The sequence below is a fragment of the Carcharodon carcharias genome, chromosome 23 (assembly GCF_017639515.1).
Source record: "Carcharodon carcharias isolate sCarCar2 chromosome 23, sCarCar2.pri, whole genome shotgun sequence".
NCBI lineage: Eukaryota > Metazoa > Chordata > Chondrichthyes > Lamniformes > Lamnidae > Carcharodon > Carcharodon carcharias.
The window spans coordinates 33,655,298-33,682,974 of NC_054489.1; the positions used below are offsets into that span (position 1 = coordinate 33,655,298).

The following is a 27,677-nucleotide window of genomic DNA, read 5'->3' on the forward strand; positions in this document are numbered from 1 at the left end:
ACAACATGTACAATGTAACTTCAGTGATCCTTCTATTAGGAAGCCTCACCTCACAAGATTATGGGTTGGAGGTGGGACTACAGTTCTTTTTTGTATCTTTACACGCACTTTTTTCCTTTTGGGGAATTGTGGCGAGGTGATGGAAGGATTCTTGGGCTGACTATCATAGAAACATAGAAAATAGGAGCAGGAGTAGGCCATTCGGCCCCTTGAGCCTGCTCCGCCATTCATTATGATCATGGCTGATCATCCAACTCAATAGCCTGCTCCCGCTTTCTCCCCATACCATTTGATCCCTTCTCTGTCACTGGGTCAAAATCCTGGAACTCCCTTCTTAACAGTACTGTGGGTGTACCGCAGCACATTGTCTGCAGTGGTTCAAGGTGGCTCACTACCACCTTTCTGAGGGCAGTTAGGGATGGGCAATAAATGCTGGCCTAGCCCCAAGAGCTATATCTAACCCTTCTTGAAAGCATACAATGTTTTGGTCTCAACTACTTTCTGTGGTAGCGAATTCCACAGGCTCACCACTCTCTGGGTGAAGAAATTTCTCCTCATCTCAGTCCTAAATGATCTAACCCATATCCTCAGACTGTGATCCCTGGTTCTGGACTCCTCCACCATCGGGAACATCCTTCCTGCATCTACCCTGTCTAGTCCTGTTAGACCTTTATAGGTTTCTGTGAGATCCCCCCTCATTCTTCTGAACTCCAGTGAATATAATCCTAATCGACTCAATCTCTCCTCATATGTCAGTCCCGCCATCCCAGGAATCAGTCGGGCAAATCTTCGCTGCACTCCCTCTATAGCAAGTACATCTTTCCTCAGATAAGGAGACCAAAACTGCACACAATATTCCAGGTGTGGTCTCACCAAGGCCCTGTACAATTGCAGCAAGACATCCCTGTTCCTGTACTCGAATCCTTTGGCTATGAAGGCCAACATACTATTTGCCTTCTTTACCGCCTGCTGCACCTGCATGCTTACCTTCAGCGACTGGTGTACGAGGACACCCAGGTCACGTTGCACATTCCCCTCTCTCAATTTATAGCCATTCAGATAATAATCTGCCTTCCTGTTTTTGCTACCAAAATGGATAACCTCACATTTATCCACATTATACTGCATCTGCTATGCATTTGCCCACTCACTCTGCTTGTCCAAATCAGAGTGAAGCATCATTGCATCCTCCTCACAGCTCACCCTCCCACCCAGCTTTGTGTCATCTGCAAATCTGGAGATATTACATTTAATTCACTCATCTAAATCATTAATATATATTGTGAATAACTGGGGTCCCAGCACCGATCCCTGCGGTACCCCACTAGTCACTACCTGCCATTCGGAAAAAGACCCATTTATTCCTACTCTTTGTTTCCTGTCTGCCAACCAGTTTTCTATCCATCTCAATACACTACCCCCAATCCCATGCGCTTTAATTTTACACGCCAATCTCTTATGTGGGACTTTGACGAAAGCCTTCTGAAAGTCCATATAAACCACATCCACTGTTAGCCCACTGAACCATGTCATGAATGCTCCTTCTGTGGCCAACAAGTCCCGGCAGGTCCTGAACTCTGAGCTTCTAGTCCAGAGGTGGGGGCACTACCACTGCGCCCGCAAGGCTTCCACCAAAACTCTGTAGCACCCAATCTCTGAAACGTGCTCCCTATTGATTTGGACTTCCCTCTAGTGACCCAGGATTGCACAACAATAATGGAAAATTAACTAAAAGGTAATGTGGAACTGCCTGCTCCTCATTCTATATATTCAAGCATTGTAATGATTACCAATTCCTTTTGTAGAAATTGACTGTTATTACCATTCAGAAGAAAATTATTTTCACTGTGGCAAAATGGTGCAACAGTGAAGGACAAATGACCTGACTTTGATTTGGATAGTTAATGACACTGACCTGAATCTGCACAAGATCAAATGTGAAGCCAAACTGAAACTGCTAAGACAAGCAAAAGCAACAGTGCAATCCCAGATCTATCTCTGCTCCAAAGCTTGATGTTTGCTGTATGTACAAGAATTGCTGACTTTTGCCATTTTACTGATTATATTTGAAATAGCTTCTCTTCTTACAGAAAACACTGTCCCCTCCTGATCCTTTAGTTTTAAAGAAGAGGTGGTGTCGCTTGACCACAACATCACACCGTCACCGGCAAGTTCCCCTCCAAGTCACACACCATCCTGACAAAATCCTGGAACTCCCTCCCTAACAGCGCTGGGGGTGTACCCACACCACAAGGGCTGCAGTGATATAAAGAAGGTTGTTTGCCACCACCTTCTCCAGGACAATTAGGGATGGGCAACAAATGCTGGCCTTGCTAGTGATACCCATTTCCCATGAACGAAAAGAAACAAAGATTACCTTCAGATTGGTTTGTTTCAGCAACTCAAAATGCACCTTTACAATGGATATGAATTCATTCTATAACTTGACTCTCGTACCTCCTATGAAAGGCGGATATTTTGGAATGTTTTCAACCCTGATGGGCCAGCACACAGAAAGCTCATTTGTAGCACAGCCCATTGAACCAGACTCAAATCAACTCAAAAACATTATCCAGATTTACGTTCATCTATGATGATAATGAAATTTGTAAGAAGTAATTAACAGTAATGCACTACTGTTGTGATTAACATTCAGTACAGCCTTCGGACACTATTAGCATTAGCACTGCTAAGCAAGGTGCACTCTCTGAAGACTAATGAAAGACAGGAAGCAGTGTGTGACTGACAGTTAAACAGAGCTTCTGTTTTTTTTAAAGTTTTGCTAAAATTAGGTAATGCAATAGTATCTCTGAACTCTCCTTCTGCCAGATACTAACTGGAGGCCATTAAATAATTCAACCATGTATATTTTTACTGTAGTTCAGAAAGAGACAAAGCTTTTATCATTAATCAAAATGCTCTAATGCAGATCTATATTATATACGGTCACTGAAATGGACCAGGTGCTGTCAAGGTGACTGCTGTAGTCTGCTCTTCTGTTTCTCGTTCGTCCTTCCAGTTGAAGATGACCATGTTCATCGTTTGCTGTGTTTGGTTGCATTCTAGTGGGTATGTGGGTGACTGCTAAGGCCGATCTGTGCCTGAAAGATTCTGCTGCCAATGCGACAGGATACCACAGGTTGAATTGTGGACAAGTCGCTGGCTCACAATTTCCTCTCCTAGCTTTTCCTCTCTGCCTCTGATATGCACTTACTTTCGAAGGATGAAGTGATCCTGGGAGAGCTCCTTCCAGGACGTGAAGTCAATATCAAGACTCCTAAAAGAAGCTTTCAGAGTGTCCTTGTAACACTTCCTTTGACCATCATGACAACACACTCCAGACCCAAGCTCTCCATAAAAGATTTGCTTTGATGAGCAAGTATCAGGCATTCTGGCTATGTCACAACTCAGTTGTGACTGATTTGATATGGTTTGAATCCTTGACAGGCCAGCTTGGGAGAGCACCCCAGTGTTCCATATTTTCTCCTGCCATCTAATCTTCAAAAGCTTCTGAAGGCAGCTCAAGTGAAAGTGGTTGAGCTTCTTGGCATGACATCAGTACACAGTGCATATGTACAGCAGAGTGGGCAGGACTACTGCTCCTATAGACTTTCAGTTGGGTAGGCAGACTTACTCCTCTTCATTCCCAGACTGATGTTTGAAGTCTGCCAAAGGCTACACTTGCTTTGGCAATTCTTGCATTTGTCTTGTCGTCCATATAGATAGCTAGAGAGAGAATCTGCTGGTTCTTCCGTTACCCTCCAAATGGCTGACAATGTTGAAGGCCTTGGTCAGGTCAACAAACTTGGTGTACAGATCCATGTTCTGTTCTTGGAATTTCTCCTGGAGCTGTCCAACTGCAAACACCACATTAGTGGTTCCTTGACCTTTTCTGAAACAGCGTTGCCTCTCTGGCAGCGCATCTAAGTAGAGATGTGGCACTAAGTGGTTCAGAAAAATTCTGGCTGAGATTTTGACAGAAATGGAGAGGAGTGAGATTCCTCTGTGATTGTCACAGGATTGGCGCATTCATTTCTGCTTGTACAGGTGGCGAATGGGGACATTTTTGTATTCTTGCAGGATGGTTCCTTGCTCCCACATAGACTGAGTGAGCTTCTTGACCTCAAGCCTTGTAGACCACCGCTGGGACAGCATCTGCTCCTGAGCTCTGCTGCTAGACAGGAGTTTGACTGCGTTCATCCTTTCTAATAGTGTGGGTCATCAAGAGAGCGGCTGATGGTAACCTGTGGCAGCCTGTTGATTGCTTCTTCATTGATGGATGAAGGCCGATTGAGCGGTGGTCTACAAGGCTTGAGTGGTTAAAGTGCTCTGCCCGCCTTTCTAGAATTTGGGCTCATTCTGTGAGCAGTATTGACCCATCGACACCAAAGTTTGGTGATGAACCAGCAGAATGGGACCCATCGACAAATTTCAGAGCATCACAGGATCTCATCTGGTCTTTGTGGTCTGCATATGACTGAAGTGGAACTCAGCAGCCCCTTGAACAACCCTTTTCAGGTCCACACTGCTCACCTCCCTAGTATAAGGAAGGTACTAGAAAAGGTGCCCTAAACTTTATCTGCTTTACCACCCTGGCCAGCAGGCTGCAGTTAGCAGGGATGCCATCAATGTATTTGGAAGTCAATCTCAAAAGCGAAAGTAAAGGTGACACCGGTCACCAGCCTTGCATGGAAGATGTGCGTTCCCATGGGCAATGCCACAGCTGCCAGATGTGAGAGAAGAACTGCTCTCATCAGCAGAGAGCTGGCGAGGTGAAACACCCAGATCACTGCTCTCAGTGAGGCATGATCACCTGAGGAGTAAGTCAGTGTAGGGTCACATTCTTTTGGACTGGCTTTGGAATAGAAGAACAGCATGAAACTGACGTAGGCTTTGCTGTCATAAACTATCTCGTCAGTAAGTTGACTTGCCTTCCCTACCAGAGATCAAATGAACTCAAAATGGCATTACTGCCTCATTGCTCCATTCATTTTCTCACAAAGGGCAGAGGATAAAGACTGCACCCATTGCATGGGTAGATTTTCATATTAAAATTGGAAATGCTAGAAACATGCAGCATCTGTGGAGGAAGGAAGATAGATTTAACATTTCAGGTTAATGGCCTTTCAATGTCCTGAAATGTTAACCCTATCTTCCTAGGAACATAGAAATTGCAGAATTGCATCTACTTAGTCACATGATATAATGATAATGAAGTCGTTGACTAATAATAGCAACCAAAATCTATCGATTAGTCTACACAGAGCCGAATATGACATGAGGAAAACCTCAGCGGTGGAGAGCTTTGGAAACGATAAGTGCAAAATCTTGCTACACTTAAATCACTCATATTCTGCATCCTATTCTCCATAGATGCTGCCTGACGTGCAGAGTGTTCCCAGTGTTACTTGTTTATATTTCAGATTTCCAGCATCTGCAGAGTTTTACTTTTTGCTTTTGTTTCCTACTTGGCTAGTCGTACTATGTGACGAAATGAAAGCTGTTCCTAAAGCTACTCAGTCTGCAGGAACTAAAGAGATGTGATAATGTGGTCAAATTTCTTCATTAAAGTTTAACAAACAAGAGAGCTGCAGTTCTTTGTCAGAAGAAGAGTAATTTCAAAGATTTCTACCAGCATTTCAAAACTACATTCAATATAAAGTACTTAGTGACGTTCTTTCCTTTTTCCTTACAAAATCAAGAACGTACAAAACCTGATGAGACTTACGAAAGCATGTGAAAGGCATCACTGTGCTCTTTGACAGAGTTTCTTCTGTACTTCATGAAATCTCTCAGTGTCACCAGTGGATTTTCATTGATATCAATTTTGTCTCCAGATGCCCACGTTTCCATACCAACCAGCACAATCCGCGTATTCAATTGTTCCTTATAAATCTAAAGCATGAAATGAAAACATCAGCGAAGCAAATACAGCTGATATCAGACATTTGTCTCCGTCTGTTAGAAACATGTTTTGAATGTATGAGTACTGCTCATGTGTGATTAGAGTTATGGACTGGGTTATGGGAAGAGAGATGGGCCAAGAATTTTCACATAATCTCTTTCTTTAACATGGTTCATTCTGAACATTTCTCTCTCAGAGCAAATGTTAGCAGCATGTTACCCCCTCCATTTTTAAATTTTAACTATCTCGCATCGCTCTGAGCTCACTCAATCACATACCTTTCATCACCTGCTGAGACATTTTTTTTAGGAGGATAGAAGATGCCAAAATCAGCTTCTGCATCTCATCCAAATTTTCCTTCCTTTGGGCACCTTTCCTTGGCAGAATGCTGCGAGGTAGAACTCATTAAAAAGGGACTGAGGTGCATTGTCATGCTCACACTGAATACCAATATATCTACCATGGCATTACTTACAAAATGTTTTTTTGATCCTTCTCTCCTCTTTAGGTTCAGGCTGTAGTTTAGTGCCACACATACTGGCTGTCCTTTAATATTTTATCCAAGTAGGCATTCTTTATGTGGAAGCCTCCCACAATGACATGGAGTCATTCTAAGCTTGGTCCTGTCCTCACCTATTACCTACACACAAAACATCTTGCACAAGTAAACCTGAGGTCAAATGAAAGAACCTGGATTGCTTTTACCTCTGCACAGCTCAGGGATACAGAGGCAAATTGTTCCAATGTTACTGTTGTTTGGTGCAGGTCAGCTAACTCAACACTGACCAGCCTTTGAACCTGGGGTTAACTTAAAGCTTAGCATCCCTCAGATTGGCACATTTACCTCGGTAAACGTCTTTCACATATCTATAATCACCACCTATCATCATTCAGAAACCAAGGAAATAAAGCACACACAATGATCAAAAAGCACTGCTTTTCATCTTATCATTTTAACAACATATGCTCATGCATACACCATGTGAATATGAGTACTGAGATCACATATCAAAGGACAGTGTCTATTACTCACTTTTTACTTACTAATTAGAAATGTAATTAACCATACTTGGATTCCCAATTAGCGGCTAACGTAATAATCCCTACAGCATCCAATAATTCTGATGGACTGGCTCACTGAGAATACAAAGCTGCACTGTATCACTTCATGCCAAAGTAAAGGATTGCTATCTTTTGCCAAGTTGAATATGGGCATGTCATTGGATGGGATCATGGATTAAATTGAGTCACTTCAGTGCTGATAGAAATTGACTGAAAACCTGACTAACTAATATCTGATGCGTCCACATTAGCAGGAACAAAAGGTTAAGTGGATAAAAAGGACCTGGAAACTGGGGCTGTCTGATTTACAATCAGATGGTTAGGAACCCTTGCCACGGAGTGACCAACAGAGCAACCCCATTGCCTTATCCAAATACTGCTTTTGATAATTTATTATTACACATGAGGGTCCTGATTCAAATCGAAATACTTACAGCATCAGCGAGATTCACAACTGATTTAGCAAAGTTGCTTGTAAGGATGGCAGAACAGCGTTGCTTTTTAAACTGTTCAGAAAAAAAGACAGAGTTTTAATGCAAGGGAACTACGAGCAAAATAAGCAGAATAAATCAATAAACAAGATGTTAGCACCAATTTATTCACAATTTTCATTTTTCTAATATTAAGGCACTTGATTTACAATAAAGAGATAAGCACCACGGTGCTTGCCATAAAAAAAGTCAATGTTTCAGATAATAATTCAGGAATGCAACATTAATGAGAAGAAAATTCCCTCTTTCACAGGTATACACACACTATGAGGATTCTTGGTCCTGATCATAATTCTGTGCCTATGTTGCAAAGTACAAACGTGTAGACCTTGAACGAGGACAGGATTAGGATCAGCTGTGATGCACCCATAGTAAAACAATCTACCATAATCCTCTAACCAGCCTTAGACACAATGAATCACCCCAGATTTGCACAAAGTGTGGTAGCGGGCAGGGAAAAGGACATTTTACCTGTCAGCCACAATGGCAGATTTTCACACCTTATTGTCTCATCCCCAGCGTGTCCCGTCTCATTAATAATTCATTCCTGGGAAACATGCTGGATTGCAAGTCCACCCTACTGTCATCTCAGGCTGTCAGTAATCTGGGCGCTATATTTAAAGGGCACCCCTGCACAGAACTAGTATTCTCTAAGGGACAGGAAGCTGCTGCAAAGTCATGGCTGCTAAAGGAAAGAAACATACTGCCCCCAAATTTAGCGCCACCTCCCTCGGGCACCTACTGGATGCAGTGGAGATCCACCATGAAGTCCTCTATCCCTGCTCCGGATGAAGACCAGCAATCAAGGTCACCAACCCAGCATGGGAGGTGGGAGGCAGCAGTGGTCAACACCAATGCCCTGCAAAAGTAACAGCCACCCAGTGCAGAAAGAGGATGAATGATTTCCATTCCACCAGGGTAAGTCACTCTTCTCATCACTCTCAACTCACAGGCTCTCAAACTCATTACACATCCACAGGGATCTCACTCACTGCCAGTTCAAGGGACATCACCATTCACTCTCTCAAACACACCTTCAACTGCCCTGTGGCTTGTGTCCTCATCCCATCCATGGTACCTCTCACCATCCACACATGCCAGGCATCCTTCTCATCTGGCCTTGCAGGCATCCTGTTTACACTCTCTCCATCTGTCTTCATGCAGGAGAAGCTGGCACACAACAAAAGGGGGAGGTCACAGACTGGTGGAGGAATACCTGACATCAAGGTCCTCACAGGTTTGGAAAATAGAGTCATCTAGCTGGCCGGTGATGATCTGGACCATTCCTGTACTGACGGTAAGGTCAATGAAGCTCAACTAAGTGAGGATCCAGCAGTCCAATATCCATCAGACAACCATGCTGAGATTGAGTTCCCCTGTTCCCTTGTCCCCTGCCATGAAATAATTATCTCTCCTTGCTTTCGCAGGCACATCTGGGAAGTAGCCAAGGGGGTTCCATGAGCCAGGTCCTCGACCTGACAATGTGTCCAGTGAGTGTGAGGCCAAACCGTCACTTTTTTCTGAAGGTTGCACACTGCACAGGAAAGAGGCCCTGGATTGAGACACCTGCCTTTATCTTGTGTAGGAACCAAGGTTTCACATCTGAGTGACACGAACACTGCCCATCAGGGGCAGATAGCCAGTTCCCAGTTAAAGATGAAAATCCCAAATCCAGGCGAGGGGAACAGGAGAAAGTCCTAAGCAGACCTATAGTCAAAGGAAGGACAAGAAACTAGAAAAGATCTTGTTAAGCGAAGTTAAGAGTGAGGGGCAGAGAAAGGCTCCAAGCTTCAAGATTAAAGAGATAAAAGCTTGTGAGAAGTCAGAAGATCCAAAGTGACAACTGAGGGTCTGTAACTCTTTGCTATGGGCATATGAAACAGTGGTGCACTGTTGGTGGCCGAGTGGGAGAGAGAGTGTGCGTGGAAGAAAACTTGAATGCATGTGGTGACCCAGGGGAGAGGAACATCAGGAAAAGAGTTCAAAACCCTGGAGGTGGACCCTTGTGGAAAGCACCTGAGAGAAAGCATCAGTTTGGGAGAAGATTCCAAAGCAAGTTCTTGGCGAGTGGAGATTGGAAACCCTGATGTGAAAGACAGAGTTCTGTGAGACTAGTTGGCTCATGATGTGACAAGAGTCTTGGGGGAGTTGAAGAGAGATGCATAGCATCTGGTTGAAGTAGCATCTGTCACTCGGTTTCAGATTGTGGTGTGTCTGACCACAGGTCGCCTATTGGTTTACATGAACTGTGTACTTACTGTGAACATTAGAGTATAAGATAGCTTTTGTAACTTGTGTCATCCTTACAAATCTGTATATATCTGTAAAGGTATAATTGTGGATAAAGGAGTCTTGTAATATAATTCATCTTTTCTTGTTGAATAAGTGTTTTATGCTTTTGCTGAAAGTTCATTAGCAGACTCCTGTGACTCTGTTCAGTAACCCCTCCCCATGTATCTAAACAAACAAATAAAAGTTAGGAACTATCAAGCTGGGTTCCACCCTGGGATCAAGTTTGCCCAGTGGTAACCTCAGCTGGGGATCATAACAATAGCTACAGCACTCTGCATTATTTGTAAGGCTCAAATGTCATCCTCGAATCTTGATAAGCAAAACTCATCACTGTATGCAAGATGTGGACTGTACAGTTTTAAAGTGGTGTTTCACTTGTACTCTGTTGTTTAGGGCACAAGGAAAAACATTGTAAATGGTCTTAAATGCAAATTTTAAAAATATATACCGAGAAATTGATGACATTATCCCAATCTAACTGGAAAAAGTTTTGCATGTTGTTAAAACTCATTTTCAGTTCTTTGAAATTGGATTCCTCACAGGTGACACTGTAATTCAAAATCCTTTTCTTTTTGGTAAACTCATTTTAGCTGTATTTTCAAATTTTACCAAAATAAAGTTTCCACTCTTAAATACATCAAGGAATATTATTTTAAACATTTTTTTTTAGATTATATTTTAAAATGCTACCTGGTTACACTGGGTTCATGGCAGATTTTACATTCACTGCTATACAAATGAGTTTGAGCAGAAGCACAGGCCAGGATTTTCCCCTCAGCGATTTGGGGAAATGGCGCGAGATGACGTCAGGAGGAACCCCCGGCGTCATCCCGGTCCCTTTAAATTCTTAGGAAGGTGGGCGGACAGCGAAATCAGCTGTGCACCCGCCGACCTGTCAATGGCCGATTAAGGCCATTGACAGGTTAATTAACCTTGTTAAAGACCCTGCTCATCCAAGCTTAAGGCTGGCAGGCAGGCCAGGAGCCCCAGCGGGCTCCAGATTATTCATGAAACTTCATCCACCGGCGGGATGAAGTTTCATGTCCATTTTAAAAAAATTTAATAAACTTTATGTGTTTCTTATTAACATGTCTCTTCTCGTGTGACATTGTCACATGAGGGGGACATGTTAATAATTTTAATATTTTTCTATTTTTAGAGTTTACTTACCTCTCACAAATCTCCCTGAGACAGGACTTTGCCTTAGGGAGCAGTGCGCTCTTTTGTGCGCATGCGTGAAAGGACGCACTTTGACAGACGGGGAATCACCCCCCCCCGCACAGCGAGAGTATAGTGCTTCCCATCGGGCAGCCCGCTGGGTGGGCCTTAATTGGCCCGCCCACTCAAAATGGCGGCGGGTCCCGTTTCAGTGGCGGGGGCCGGCTGTTTGCCCGCTGCTGGGGCCCGCGGTGGGGTGGTGGGGGGTGGAGAATTCAGCACTTTTCAAAATGGATCCCATTTTGGGACATTTGTCATCCAAAGTGAAACCTCTACCCTCATTATGTTTATTCAGGTTATGAGATCTAATTCTAATATATGTTACTTGTGGCATGCTAAAATAATTGGATTTATAATTTCAGATGTGGATTTATTATCTAAATAATCAATTATTAAGACCTGTGTGAGTCGCACACAAACCATATGGATAATAAATAATGGGATTGGCAGAAAATATCAACACAAACTTATCGATTAGACAGTGAACTGTTGTTGCTATCAATGGGTGAATGCTAAATACATTTAAGTGACATTCCACTGTCTGTTGTTTTCATACAGGGGTCAGTTAATGCTTCTACTGAAATAGGGGAAAAATAGAAGATCAAACAAATGCATCAAGCGCAGTCCGTTATTCTTACTAGTTGCACTTTTCATGTTACTTTGCTTTGAAACCGCTGCTTTTCAACTAAAGGAGGTAAATTATTACAAATTCCAAGATCCAGAGGCCCCAACTCACACCACTAATAGGCCAATTATCATCTGATGGCAATCTGCAATTGTTATGAAAACTGCAGCAGTAGTCTACAAACCCCAACTCAAAATTAAACATACCAGAGTGTAGTCATTGACCACCATCAGCTCGATGTACTTGGTTTCTCTCAGAACAGTGTGAGGGCCTCGACGTACCTACAAATAGTGGAGAATTAACAGAAATCCAGAATGTTAAAGTTTGTCCATCACTTTATAAGGATGTGCAAGGAAGCCAAGAGGAATTGATCAATATTAAGCTGAGGAGGTACACAACCTTCAGCAAAAGGAAAACTGGCGTTACAAAAGGTGAGCTCAGGGCAATCAGTTGGGGCAGCTGCAATGTGTGCGAAAGCTGACTGTGTCCTGTGTGACAGTTACAAATTCAGTTTTAATAAGCAGTGCTGTAACTGATTAAAATACAAAGCTAGAGAGGGAGCCAAACCATTGGTCAGGCCGATCCTCAGCGGTGACTGGCAGAGCTTGAATTTACACGGTTGAATTCAGTAGGATGGCCAATTGTAAAGATTTATTCCCAATGGTGCTCCCTTAATGGCAAAAAATATCATTAATAAGGAACAGCACCAAAAACAGGCCTATCCAAAACACCAGGCCAGAAAAATGTAAACAGGTAAACGGAGTGCAACATAAGAAAAATAATAGAGACAGTGGGGGCGGACTGAAAGGGGGCAAGTCTCTGGGGCTCTAGGGGGTTGGGGGGGGGTTTGTTAGGGGTGGTGAGCATCTGGGGCTTATAGGGCGTGAGTCTCAGCAGCCTCTGAGGAGAGGGTGGGCGAGGAGCGAGCCTCTGGAGGTCATGGAAGGCAAGCCTTTGGGATTGACAGACTCACGATCTACTCTGCTCCAGTGTAACTTTTCCACTCCTTTTCTGCTGGTATTTTGCACAAGTCAGTGCCCATGGTTTCAGGACCTGAACAGTACATTTTTCCACCTTTCCTACCCAACCATTATTACCTTCCCTCCCACCCTCCCCATACTGAATCTGGCATTGTTCGAATTTGGTTTTGAATGCTTTGATACCTGGTCATTAATTCTGGAAAGAAAAAAATCTATCTCCGCTCTTTCGTTAAATGAACAAATTGAAGCCAAGTTCCAAATCAACATTCCCCAGCATCAGTTTCCCTCATTATAAAATCTTGGATCCTATCTTCCTTATTCTTCCCTATTCCCTCAATAGCCCTCCCAATCTGTGTGACCTAAAATTTAGTCCCTTCCACTGCTTCCGTGTCTTTTCAGAAGTACAAGTGATCAAAACAGCAGTTTTAAAAACTATGGAACCAAGAGTTTGCATCACGGTATCTGCCAACTAGTCATCAGCTCAGTGCTAGGAACATCTGTTCTAAGGTAACAGGAGAAAACACAGTTGATTCTGTTTAAAAACTGTTTACGCAACTTGATCTAGTATAAGGGTATCTGGCATAGCAAATGAGGGACTGGGAAACAGTTCTGCCCACAGTGTGATGCAAAGAGTCACATGACCTGAGACTGGGGTCAGTTATGGACTGGGCAGAAACCTGTGTAGAAGCAAGCATGGAGTTAGCTCATAGTTATGTACATATATACAGGAATAGCCCAAGCTATCCGTTATCAATAACCACTTAATGTTCAACCATACAAGACTCAGAACCTCTTCGTGAGACCCACTGAACTGGCATACAACTTGCAACACTTGAATAATCCACTCCTGCAATATTTATTAAACTAAGCCCATTTAGTTACTTAGAGGGAGCCCTTAACCCCTTGTGTTGCAGCTGAGATTACTTTTCTAGGTTCTGATGAAAGGTCATTGACCTGAAACATTAACTCTGTTTCTCTGTCTACAGATGCTGCTGGACCTGTTGAGTATTTCTAGCATTTTCCATTTTTATTACTTGTCTTGGTATTGGTCAGTCTGCTGACAAGTACCTTCATTTGCACCACCACTTCTGTATCTTTGGCTTAATTAGATTGATCTCTACATTCTTGGCTTTCAATTGGATGGAAAACTGATCTTTTGCACTAGTTTTCAGCCAATGAAAGCCCTATTTAAAAGTTACCACAATGGAGAATGGGAGATATGGGGGGAAAAGCAAAACAAGAGGTAAAGCTTAACTTTCTAGAGGGAAAAAACTGAGGGGAAGAAGGAAATGTAAGATTAAGTGGAAAAAAATAAAATTAAAATTGAAATAAAAATAGATCAAAGAAATAAAGAGGGAAAAGGAATGTCAGAGGCCAAGTATTAAAATGTTTTATTTTTATGCGAAATAGTGTTTTAGATGTTTATATTAATAATTTATGGTTAATATTGTAGAATTAAAGCTAGCTTTCATGTTTAAACACGGTGATAGTCACCATAATGGGTACCATAGAAATGTAAGTTATAAATAAACATATAAAAGCGGTGAAGAGAGACTGTCTGTGCTTTCCATTCATTGGATGATGCTACTTTGTGTAGCATCTTTCCGTATCACTACTGACGCCAGATCTCGAGGAAAGAGTTAACAAAAAAATGGGAAAAAGAGCAATGCACAACCCTGGGAAATACCTCCCCAAGGTACTGTTGCTCTAATATTGATATTATTTTCAGTTCACAAGCTGCCAACTTACAGATCAGTGTCTCCAAGGAGACAGAGCTTTCCCTTCTATTGCCAGCAGTCTCAGGCTCAACCTCAGCTACACTTACTACCCGCAGGCTTGCACACTTCTAATCCTCTGGGGTGGAGAAACTTATGCTACAACAGCTAATTTTCCGCTTAAATCCTGGGAATTCCCCACCTCTCTATCCCTTGGTGACTGTTGCTCCACTCCTGGTATAGATACTCAGCTCTGACATCAGGCTTCATACTGCAGGCTGCAAATAGGAGTTCCTGGTAGTGGCAGAACCAGAATTTCTAGCCACATCAAAAATTTGGCTCCACAGCAAAGCAACAGAATTGGGTATGGTCAACAGCAAGGACTGACAATGAGAATACCGTTGAGGTGGAAAAATGTGTATAATGAAGAATTTCTTCACTCAGAGGGTGGTGAATCTTTGGAATTCTCTGCCCCAGAAGGCTGCTGAGGCTCAATCATTGAGTCTGTTCAAGATAGATTTCTACATATTAAAAACATCAAGGGATATGGGGATTGTGCAGGAAAACAGTGCTGAAGTAGATGATCAGCCATGATCTCAATGAATAGCGTTACGGGCTCAAAGGGCTGAATGGCCTACTCCTGCACCTTTTTTTTATGTTCTTATTATAGCAGGCAGGGCCTCGCTGAAATCTCAGTAAGATTAGGAGGTGGGGTGATTACGGGATTGAGAGAGTGAAGAATGTCTTTCAAAACTGGAGTTGGGGGGAAAACATCCTTGTGAAAAAAGGAGGGCCTTTGTGAAGAGGTATTAGAGTACTTCTAGGAAGGCCGCAGTGACTGTTCTGGGAGCTTTTGATGAAGGAATAAACCCAAACGTCACTGAATTTTTCTGCTTTTTAGATCTGAAGTTTATCAGCAGTGGACTAAAAAGGTGTTTCAAATTAACCAGTGTTCATCATTTTTAATGTAAAAGCACCAAAAATTTCCAGGGAACGTGCCCCTGGATATCTCTACTCAAGCAGCAGATACAAGGAGGTGGCACCTGGATTAGCATTTGGAAGAGAAGTGGTTACAATTCTAAGTTTGATGTTCAGTTTCCTGGGGAATTACTCTAATAGTTAACCATAAGTCAGTTGTCACAGGAGGTTAATCTAGCACCTAACCCTTAGTTTACTGGCTGTGAAGATTTTATGGGAGGTCTTGTGGTGCAGTGGTAGTGTCCCCGCCACTGGGCCAGAAGCTCTGGGTTCAAGGACTTGATGGCCATGGAAGGTACATTCATAACGTGGCCAAAGAGGATGATAATCAGCCTGTAAATCTTTCCAAAATGCCTGACAGCAGGCAATACAAGTGGGAGAGTTTCCTGGTCACCCATACTGCAGAAGGCAATGGCAAACCATTGCCAAGCATATTCTTGGACCAATCCAATGGAAGTCAATGGTTGCCAATGCCCTCTTAAGGCATGGTACCTGAAGGAGGAGGAGGAAGATTTTATGCTTACCTGTCGTTTGGTTCGTGCCCTTAATACTTTTTCAGGAGAGTTCTGTTGTATGTTGTCATCAGTAAAGCACCCTGAGAATATTCACAATAAAAGAATATGTAAAAATACATCCACTCTGTGAAAAGTAGCATAGTCGTGATGATGTCACTCTTCAGAACTGGATTCATCAAAGAAAATGCAATGAGTTCCTCTCACAGCCAGTGGAAAGTAAAGCAAGTATACCTGATGCAGCACTCTTGGTTCCGAGAGGCCCAGCACTGATTGCATTAGTGTAGAATAGCACAGTGCATTTGGTAGAAGTGCACTGTCGGGTCAATACACAGGAAACTAGTAATTGGGCCAATTTCTTTATTTAGCATTTTGTTAGCCTCCCACTGTTATTGATGTTCTTCCTCATACAGTTTCCTTCCTCAATCCATCATTCCCTTGTGTGCTTGGAAGATATTTCCACATATGAAAATTTTAATACTGAGAAACCACAGAGTTAAAATGGTCGCATTTTTAGGAACAAGGGTTAGAGAGAATTAGACACTACAGGAAGTATTTTCTATATCAGAATATGTTTGCTGAGGTAAACATAATGGGAATAAATTTATACCATCTCACAAGGTTAAAAATTGTGACAGTGATTTTCCATTGAACTCAACAGAAATACAAGTTAGGAAGATGTAAAATGGCCTGCTGATTCACTCACTTTTACAATATTGGACAAAGATCTACCTCAAGGAGTGATAGGAGATTAAATGCCACCTAATTATCTCAGCACTGCTGTTTTACATCATCATTCAGAGACTGACAGAGTGCTGCACACAGACCCAGGATCAAGGAGAATACCGTCTGTCACCAGTGGTTTGATGCTGCCTCCAGTGGCAGGATTCAGAACACCACCAGACTGGCAGAGTCCAACTTGTTTACATTGTTGGGTGCTGTTGGCAGCAGGGGTCTCCAACACCGTCTCATTGGAGTAAATCCTTCATCACAGCCACCCTTAAGTGAAATCACTCCATTCTGGTTAACACCAGCACAGTGGAACCCCAAGAAGCTCATCACAGTGATTGACTGGCTGACTGGATAGAGCTGATCTTTCGAGGCATTGCAATATGGGGGAAAAACAGTTTAGTTTCAGGAATGATTCCATACTAAGTTCCTTCTTTTTAATTTTAGAGCTGGAGCTAGTCCATAGTTTAGCTGCTCCAGCTTTTGCAGGTTGGCTGTGCACTGCAAGAAATATGGGTGATTTATAATGCTGGGAGCTGAAATCAGGGTAATCATGTTAAAACATTCATATGAAACTATGAAGTGTTAAGTTATTTCTTTTAAATGGATATTATCATTGTTATGATAGCAAATTGAAGAATTTTATACAAATGCATGAACACATTAGTAACAAATGTCACAGAACACAATCTCCACCCTCTGGGCTGTTGTTGTGCAGCTTCTGTTATATAATAATTACTAAATCTCCCTAAATCTGTACGGTGGAGAGAATGAAGAAACAATTCTAGTTAAGTGTATTATTCCCTATAATAACTTTAGCATGTGATATGTCCTGCCACACTAGCCAATTTCTTTATCTCCAACTACAGTAAACTCTATGTTATCCAGCACTCTACCAACCGGAGTTCTTTGGGAACCGGAATTTCTGACAACTCGATTGTTTTTTTAAAGCTGGGGTCACTTTCAGTGTTCAGAAAATGCATTCTTTAAAAAAAACTGATAATAACAATAGATTGTAAATCTACAGAAGCTGTTCTTAGGTTTTATGTTGAAATTATTAAATTAGTGGGTCAGTTCTGGTTATTGTGCCAGAACAAAGATGTATTGCTTGGAGCAACTGTCAGTCAAAGTGACAGCTCGATTTTTTTAAAAGCTGGACTGAAGGTCATGGTGTCAGTTTGGTCTTCAGCTGTGGTGGTTTTACTGTGATGCCCTGTTGTGCTGGGACCTTTGACTGCCCAGCTGCTTTCCCTCTCCCTTCAAACCCTTAAAGGCAGAGCAGCACTTGTCTTGTGTCTGGAGTAATGTAACTCCTTGTTAACCAGCATTTTTGATTAACCAGCACCACCATTCCCTGAGCACGTCGGATAACAAAGATTTTATCATAACCAACACTCCATCTGGAAAATTGTTCTTACTCAGAGAGTTGGGCTATGAGACTGAAACAGCTCCATGGCAAATGGATCAGAGTCTCTTTAAAACTGAAATACTACAATGGTTAACTTGCATTTTTCCCCTTCCTATCAGAACACTGACTCAAATAGCATATAGTACATAATAGATGAAGGAGCATTCCTTACCAGATGATGTACATCCCACAGGGATATCAAGACCAGGAGATCTGTATGCAATATGAGGTTGTTGTTCATGCTGTACGTAAGAGGAGAACAGCAATGTTATATCTCAGCAAGGTCTAACATATTAAATTAACCTACAACTCGATGAATCTGCATGCATTTCAGGATCCAATTTGAGAAGATCTTTCTTTATATGATTGTGCATTCATACAATCCAGCAATACAATGCATGCAAGTGATAAATAGTGCAGAGCAAGCCATTATTAGATTGCAAGGGTAATTTTCTGCGCAATGTAATGTAATGTAAGAGGATACTGTTTCCCTCATCTATCCACTGCACTGATACAAGTGAAACAGTAATACAATCATAGGTAAGCATCTGAAGACAAAAGCAAAACAACACTTCATAAGAAGCATCCAGAATAAAGAAACGTATATATTAGGATAGAGTTGACACAGATCCAACCAGAAACATGAAATTAATCCAGGCATATTGTAATTACATTAATTATTTTTCAAAACTGTCAGAAAGATTTAAGAGTAATGAAGAAGCTCGTTGTCTAGCTCTTATGATGATATGAGATTTGCATACTTTCACATATTACCACAAGGTCTTCAATGGGCATCACTACTGGATGTTCTTCATTCACTGAATATTACACCAGTCTCAAACTGTATTGAGCTATTTTCTATCAGAAAAGATAGTGTGTGTTGCCAGAATTATTCTTTGGATCCTGACAATCTCTCAATCAGAATATAGGCAAATATAGAATTCGAGAAGCTTTACCCGCTGAATGTTGAAGAACTAAGAATATATCAATGTTGTTAATTGTTTAAGTTAGTTGTTACAATGTTAGTGAACTCGCTCCTCAACAATATTTTTATCGTGATTTCAGTAAAATAAAGACTGACAGTAAACACAAATCAATTCAAAAATAGTGTCTTTGCAAAGAAAATATCTAAGCAGACTTCAGGAAAACATAAATTTTGCTGTTAGCTGATAACTCTTCCTGGAAGTACAACTCCCAGCCTGAGTAGAAATTATGTTCCATGTGCCAGAAGATGGGGGCATATTATTGGGTGTTGAGGCATGCTGACTAATCTATGCCCAATAAACACCACTATTGCCCTGACTTGCTTTGAATGGCAAGAGCCTGAGCAACAAACATAATGCTTCCTGTTCTTAAGTAAAGGAAACCTCGTATTGTGGCTCGCATTTCTCACCAACATCTAAGTCACTTAGCAACTTATGCTTAGTTAGTTGTTAGTTGTTGAGTGTGCCATAAAAATATTTATGTTCTAGAGCAAGGTCAGTTCAGTGGGATGTAGGTACCTGAGGAGCAGTGGTCTCAAGTGGTACCTAGACCACATCATTTCGAAATGTTTTTGAAGATTTATGAATAAAGTATATTTTTGCAAAAAAAAAAAATACCTAGACCACATCATCATAGAATCATTGTATGATTACAGCACAGAAGGTGGCCTTTTGGCTTCTGGAGTAATTCACCTAGTACCACTCCCCCTAACTTCACCCCACACCCCCCAACCACCACCATGCCCCCCAGCCTGTACTTTTGCACGTACTTCCTTTTCAGATAATAATCCAAGTCCTTCTTTAATTCTTGATTGAAACTGTCTCTGCCACCCTCTCAGGCAGTGAATTCCAGATCCTAACCACCCACTGTATAAGAAAGTTTCTCCCCATGTTGCCATTGCTTCTTTTGCCAATTACCTTAAATCTGGTTCTTGATCCTTTCATCAATGGGATCAGTTTCTCTCTATCTACTGTGTCTAGACACCCTCATGATTTTGAATACCTTTATCAAATCTCCTCTCAAACTTCTCTTCTCCAAGAAGAACAGTCCCAACTCTCCGATCTATGCAACTCAAGTTCCTCATCTCTGGAACCGTGCATGTGAATCTCTCTAATACCCTCCCATCCTTCCAGAACTGGACGCAATACTCCAGATGAGGCTGAACCAGTGTTTTATGCAAATTTAACATAACTTCCTTGCTTTTGTGCTCTATGCCCCTATTGATAAAGCCCACGATGCTTTATGCTTTATTAACCACTCTCTCAACCTGTCCCACCACCTGCAATGAAATATACACATATACATCCAGGCCCATTTGCTCCTCTAATCTTTTTAGTATTGTACCCTTTATTTCATATTGTCACACTGCTTTTTTTCCCACCAAAATGAATCACTTCACACTCCCCTGCATTAAATTTCACCTGCCACATGTCCACCCGTTCAAACTGTCTGTCCAAGTCCTCTTGAAGTTTATCATCATCCTCCTCACAATTTGCAATATTTAAAAGTTTTGCATCATCCACAACTTTTGAAATTGTGCTCTGAACACCAAGGTCTAGATCATTAATATACATCAGGAAGAGCTGGGGTCCTAACACTGACTTCTAACGAACTCCACTGTAAACCTATCTCCAATCTAAGAAAAACCGCTACTCCCTGTTTCCTGTCACTCATCCAATTTCATATCCATGTTTCTGATGTCCCTTTTATTCCATGAGCTCTAACTTTGTCTGTTGTGTGGCACTTAATCATATGCCTTTTGGAAATCCATACACACCACATTAATAGCACTGTCACTTCATTAGCACTTTTGTATATTTTGGCCACTTTAGCTACTTCTGTTCTTAACTCCTAAGTAACACAGTGCACATATTTACAAAAACTCAGTGATCTATTGACTTGCTGTACACCTGAACTAATCTTTCCCACACCTCCTCCCAGACAATCAGTTGTACAGTCTTAATCCCTAAAATGCTAGAAAATTACCAGCACCTTATACCAAAATCACACTGGTATATTTGCAAGGTGGGGTCTGACAGTTATTGAATGCCTATAATAATATTACAAAGTAAAGCACACAAGCACAAGTGCAACATGACCCATGCTGTGCAACATCTTTAGCATAACAAACATCTCACAGCGATTCACAGAGGTAGGAGGAAAATGGACAGTGGATCAATGGACCTTTTAGTAAAATAAATGCAATTTCTCTTTTCAGGCTGTTTGTATTCTGAAATGAAGTAGTGCAGAATGAGTGAGAGCAGGGCTTTCCCCTACTAGGCAAAATTCTGATATAACTTACTGAAAGTTACCAGCAGCACTCAGGAATAAGCAAGTATTGCTTAGGTTCACAGCAGTTCTGAACAGAATGATAATTGATTAAAGTGTAGCCAAGCCATTACTTTAAATGGGTTAATACTTCACTTAATGTAATAATTTGATAGATTGTGATAAGCACTTATATTGCTCAGCATAATTTTCAGACCCATGCATCTACATGAGTCAGCTTAAAACAGGAGTGAAACCATCCCTCTGGGGAAGGCTGAGAGAGGGGGTTGTAAATAGGAAATCTCATATTCACTGTGATGATGCAGAGTCTTTAGTATGGCCCCAGCAGACAATATACCAAAATTATATTACAACCGGGCTTAGAGCTTAGTAATGGTGCCTTAATTGAAAAGGAAAGATGAAGGAGATTATATATTTTAAAAGAAAATAAAACAAGTAATGCATAATGTGCAAGAGTGCTTTGCACTCAGTACTAATCCTTCCCTTCTTCTTTGAGTAGCTCCTATCAAATGGAAAGTACTAAAATAATGATGCATTTACTTTTGAGGCATTTTGATACTTGCTCCAGTTTGCAAAAACAACTAATAAGTCAAATTGTTGGAATATTCTGATCGTCTATTTGCAGGCCATATTTCTCCCTTCTGGAGATTCACTGACAGTGACCGACACTATGGAGCACATGTGTTCTGTACCCATACTCACCTCTTCTACCATACAGTGGAGAGATCTGGAGTGTGTGGGTGGTATCATTGCGGGGAGCAACTGCTCTGAGAAGCCAAGAGCCACAGAGAGATCAGGCTTTATTTCCCTGTTGCCTGTGTTATTGAATGTAGAATTAGGTGGATTCGCAGAGACCTCAATTTTCCTGTTATGGAGCAGATTCTTTTTTTTGTCTCCTGTGCTGACATTCAATGCTGCAGTATCCACAGATGATGATATCTAATTTCATTTGACTTTTTAAACGCTGAAATGTTAATAGGGGTCCGTTGTGAGTAAAGCCACAAAAACCAAAATGCAAACGTAAAATCTCTTGTGGCTGAGAGCCAAATAATTCATTTACTGCTGAATCCAAAACTGCTGAAACATAGGCATTTTAGGGTGCATTTTTTAAGTGTAACTGTTCCTATCACGCACTTCGACTAAATCTGAGTACATTGTTAAAAAGTGATGTGTTTGCAATGGAAAATGGTCGTTTAGAAAATATACTAAATGTAATGTAAAGGAAGAGAGACTGAAAAGTGACTGGCAAAAATCATGGAAAAGGAATTCCAAGATGCAGGCATGGGTCCACGGGCAACTTATGAAGGGGCTCAGCACCCAACTTCCTGTTGGAAGCTTACTGAACTGGAGGTAATGCAGTGTGAATTGGTTGGAAGCACAGTTGTCCTTCTGTGTAATTCCATAACAATCTCACCATATTACACACCTGCAAGGAGATGGAGCCAAGTTTCATGCCCTCGAACCCATTTCTGTCCCTGGGTGTTCACTCAGGACGAATTAGATCACCAGGACCACTTACTTCCGCTCCTTCAATGCTACCCATCTCTGCACATTTCACCCTCTGCACCTTTATCCATATTTTTATTTACCACACAATATGAGCTCTTCAAAGTATTCAAAACTCCACCCCAAACAAACTCCACCTTGCCAGGAGTTCTGTCATCTACACCATTCTGCTCACCATCTCGCCTGTCCTTACCAACCTTAACCAGCTTCCTTTCCTCCCCCCGCCCCACCACTGATTAGCAATCTGTAGTAAGAATCCTGGCTGATAATCCCCTCCCTTTACCTGGAACATTCAAGACCAATCGTGTCATCCCTGCTACTGCATTGATTTATATGACTCAGCTACCCACAGCCTGAATCTGCTGCTGCTGCTTATAGCTACTCTTACCAGAACATCTGTGGTCATTATGTGCCATGCTTTTTCAGCCTTCACCATCCTCTCAAACCCACTGTAGCTTGTCTGCAACCGCTCTGTGACATGCATCATCCAACTATGCCTAGGTTGACCCTCTTTCTGCTGCCCTCCATTTTGCCCTCTGTAGCTTTTTAGCTTTGATTAAACGGCTGAAATACTGACAGTTTCTTTCCTGGATGTCATCTCCTGGAAGCAAAAAAAAAAACAATTTGGACCAGTATTCTTATTTCCCAGTTTTACCGTTTCTTCTGGGCTTTTAGAGTTCTTTTTGCTTTTGAAATTTCAAGCACCACTTAATTTGGCTCATGGTCTGTATATGTAATTTTAAGCATTTGTCTTAGCATCAACATTTCACGGATTTTTACTTATTGTCCGGGTTTCTAAGGCATATAGGAAGATGGAAAAATCACCGAAAGACATTGAAAGATCATCGACCGATACATTAACTCGTTCCTCTCTCCACAGATGCTAGCTGACCTGTTGAGTATTTCCTGCATTTTTTTATTTTAGATTTCCAGCCTCCATTGTCTTTTTTAAGCATGTCTGAAGTGTATTCACTGCTGTTATGTAGGAAACACAGGAGCCATTTTTTACGCAGCAAGGTCCCACAAACAGACCAGCTAATCTGATTTTGTGATGTTGATTGAGGGATTAATATTGATGAGGAGTGGGGCTTGAACCTACAACATTCTGGCTCCGTCACACCAGTGCCCATAAGTGAGCCAGTGAAGACGAAGAGAAGGAAGCAGTATTTTCACCTTACTGAGTTTCTTACAAGGTAGTAAAAAGCCTGTATTAAAAATTTAGGTTACAGGGATGATTTCAAAGAGATAATACAACAGTGGAAAATGTTTAAAAACAAATGCAGGCTACCGCACCCCTTGAAGCTGATTTGGCTGTGATATAGCTCTCACTACAGACTAGTAATTCCAGCAAATGCTAACTACTCACCCTTGTTAGTAAGGTGCCCATCCTATTACTCTGTTTGCACACCGTAACAACACCTGCTTTCATTGACTTAAACTTAAAAGTCAGCATGGGTGAAAATGATCCTTTAAAAGTTATAAAATATAAATCACTCAAGGGGAAAGGAACTTAATCTCATTAAGAACCATGGACAGAACCTTCTGTTCCCTGAGCAGGGGGCGGGGCCTGATCGCCGACACGTAAAATGACGCAGAGTGATGTCGGGCGTGCGTCCCAACGTCACCTTGCGTCAAAGGCCTATTAAGGCCATTAAAAAAAGTAATTAACATGATTCATGGACCTGCCCGTCCAACCTTAAGGTTGGCGAGCAGGCTGGGAGCCCAGGCAGGCTTCTGAGAATATTAAAATTTTTCTAAAATGTTTAAATAAGAGAAATTGACATAAACCCAGCTCATGTGACAGTGGCACGAGTGGACATGTCAGTAATTGTTTTCCCCTTCTTTACCAGCACTTTGCCTCAGGGAAATCTGTGCGCTCGTTCGTGTGAAAGAGCGCATTCCCAGCCCAGGGAATCCCCCCCACCCCCTGCACAAGGACCACATAGCTTCCTGGCGGACGTCACGCTGGGCGGGCCTTAATTGGCCTGCCCACACAAAATGGCAGCAACCCACCCGCTTGTGCCCGCTTCCGTACAACACCTCCCCCACCACCCCCCCCACCTCCCCCCCGACCGGGTGGGGAGGGGAGAGGAGAGATCTTGCCCCATATTTTCTCTCTGCACTGGCTCACTCAATTAGCTTCTGGGAGTCACTGGAAAGGTGCACTGATCAGCACAATTAGCAGAAACACAGTTAGTTAAGTCATATTCACACCAGCAATTACAATTTTAGCAAATTTCTCTCCTTCAATTCAAAATTTTAAGGTCTAAGTGACAGAGAATGGATTTAAAATGCAGAAAAGATTGCTATCATCTTACTTCTGACATGGCATTACCTTGAGTTTCCCTAATTCTGTCAACAACAGGGTAAAGAATTGTACTGCAAATGGCTTCACTAAATAGCAGGCTGGATAAAGGTAATATAGATTAGCATAACAATCACTGCTAACAAGGTGAGGTCTATCCCTACAGACTATGAATGAATGAAAACTGACAGGGTAAGGTGAGTTGGTCCATCAAGTTTATACAATTTCATGTGGTATAAATGACAAGCAGCATTTAAACCCATCCCACCACCACCCAACCTTCTCACACAACCATACAATCTCCTGGAAGAAGCACAAATAAAGAGGGGAATAGATCTAGTGCTAATTTAGGCAGAAAAAAAACCTCTAGGAAATTCCATTCTGACTCCTGCAGTCCATCAGACAAGCTTCAGGCGAGTATTTTGCTTTTTTTGTTACAGTAGGATCATTGCTATAATAACAGCAAAATACTGTGAATGCTGGAAATCTGAAATAAGAACAGAAAATGCTGGAAAAGCTTAGCAGGTCTGGCAGCATCAGTGGAGAGAGAAACAGAGTTAACGTTTCGAGTCCGTATGACTTTTTCAGAACTGAAGAGAGATAGAAATGTGATGGATTTTATACTGTTTAAGAAGGGGTGGAGCAAAATAGAAGGTCAGGGATAGGTGGGAGTTCAGGAGAGATTCATTTCTCCAGGGAGGGTAGAATTTGAGCACTTAAGTGTGAGGTTCAGTAAGCTCAATGTATCATCTTGAACTGGTCCTTGCACATTCTGCTGCAGGTAGAGGTTGTTTGGATCTCTTTCCTTGTATCTCTTTGGCCCTCCTCAGTTATCTGACAAGATAGGTCTTTTGTTCCTAGGCTTCTAGGGCTTTTTGTGTAGTTTATTGATTTGGGAGCAAATGCGACTCAAAGAACGAAGATACTTTTAGCAGAGATTTGGCAGGGAATGAAGATACAGTTCAAGATGTCAATTTATTTTGTTTTTTTTTTTAAATCATGACTATGTCCTGGAACATATGTTTAATTTAGAATAGGTCATGCTGGGTGAGGTGGGATTTGTCCATCGGTGGTTCAGAGAACATAAAAACAGAAAACGCTGGAAACACTCAGCAGGTCTCCTAGCATTTGTGGAGAGAGAAACAGAGTTAATGTTTTGAGTCCAATATGATTCCTCTTTAGCTCTGAGAGAAGGATGGAAAGGACATGGGAGATTTCCAAGGGTACACATCGTTCCAGGCAGATAAAGGCAGTTCTACTATTGGATGTTTCTGGGACCATCTGCCTTTTCTGGGCCTGTGAAGAACATGTTGTGTAAGGGTGTCGGTCTCTATAACCAGTAAAGTGTTGCGGGCTTTGCTCAAAACTATAATTCTCTCGAGTTGGGCTGCACAGCATTTGTACCAGAGACTGAGTACGGGCCTCTTCCTTGTTGGGGAGCCTTGGATATTCGAGATATATCAGTGGTTTCTTAACTGCTGATAGAAACCTGGAGATGTGGGTACTTAGATCTTGGGATAACTACACTGGGATGAGTGTAACTAGTACAACCTGAAATGGCGAGTGGGGGGGATGGGTGAGAGTACACATTAATTGTTCTTCTGCTTGCTTTTCCTGCAACTGATATGAAATGTTTGATCTATGTGTTTAATTGAAAATTTTTGTTGGCCTAGGTTGTGAGGCGATTTTTTTTATTCATTCACGGGATTATATTCACTGGCTGGGCCAGCATTTATTGCCAATCCTTAGTTGCCCTTGAGAAGGTGGTGGTGAGCTGCATTCTTGAACTGCTGTAGTCCATGTAGTGTAGCTCACAGTGCTATTAGGAAGGGAGTTCCAGGATTTTGACTCAGAGACAGTGAAGGAATGGCGATATATTTCCAAGTCAGGATGGTAAGTGGCTTTTAGGGGTGGTGGTGATGTTTTGGGTGCCCTTGACCGATTGGGGAGCTGAAGCTAAAGATGAACATAGTGGCTGTGAGGTTATTGTTTAAAGGTTTGTTTGGCTTCTCACTAAGAGACCTTGAGACTTATATGTTTAAACGTAAACCATTTGTTGTTAACCAATAATTATGTACAAACCACAGGTGCTGCAATGCATGGGTGCTGCCTCCATGATGGCTCCTTCCAGACTCTACTCCCAAAATCTACGATCATGTGGCTCTATACATCATACCATGGGCGGTGCTATTCTCCAGTCCCACATTAACCCTTGCTCTACCGACTACCTTCATATTACAATGACATACAATAGTTATACTTGAGGATTTTAATCCACATTTGGAAATCATTGTTGGAGTCCATTTGTCAGAGTGCAGCAAGAAGGAATTGCACCTTTCCTTCGGCAGCACACTCAAGAGACAAGAGATCGAATGGAGCTTTTCCTCAAGCCCTCTTATGCAAATAGTGAAGCTTCTGCATGCCTTGGACTGGAGTTCCAAATACTTATTCCAGGCACATCAGGAAAATGGAACAGGTTCCAAAACTAGTGTGTCTGGCAGTAGTTATTTCCAGTGAATTTTCTGGTGTGCTCCATCCCATTTGCACCCAAATTGGAGCACTGGCAAGCCAAAAATCAGCCCCTCTCTCCATCCATTATCAGCGTCAGTGTTATATTTGTAGGTATTAGGAGTCATTAATACAGATGACACTTTCAGAGATCACTAACAAGAATAACA

At 41.9% G+C, this 27,677-nt stretch overlaps 1 protein-coding gene across 1 annotated transcript in view; it reads right to left on the reverse strand.

The window, feature by feature from the left end:
• The window catches only part of adam11 (ADAM metallopeptidase domain 11), a 172,152-nt gene that overhangs the window by 53,380 nt on the left and 91,095 nt on the right, over nucleotides 1-27,677 (reverse strand). The window contains exons 8-12 of the mRNA XM_041173265.1: nucleotides 18,088-18,157; nucleotides 15,791-15,861; nucleotides 11,800-11,874; nucleotides 7,402-7,473; nucleotides 5,729-5,895 (exon numbers count right to left, since the gene is read on the reverse strand). Coding sequence (XP_041029199.1) covers nucleotides 5,729-5,895; nucleotides 7,402-7,473; nucleotides 11,800-11,874; nucleotides 15,791-15,861; nucleotides 18,088-18,157 — 455 coding nt within the window. The remainder of the gene's footprint in view (nucleotides 1-5,728; nucleotides 5,896-7,401; nucleotides 7,474-11,799; nucleotides 11,875-15,790; nucleotides 15,862-18,087; nucleotides 18,158-27,677) is intronic.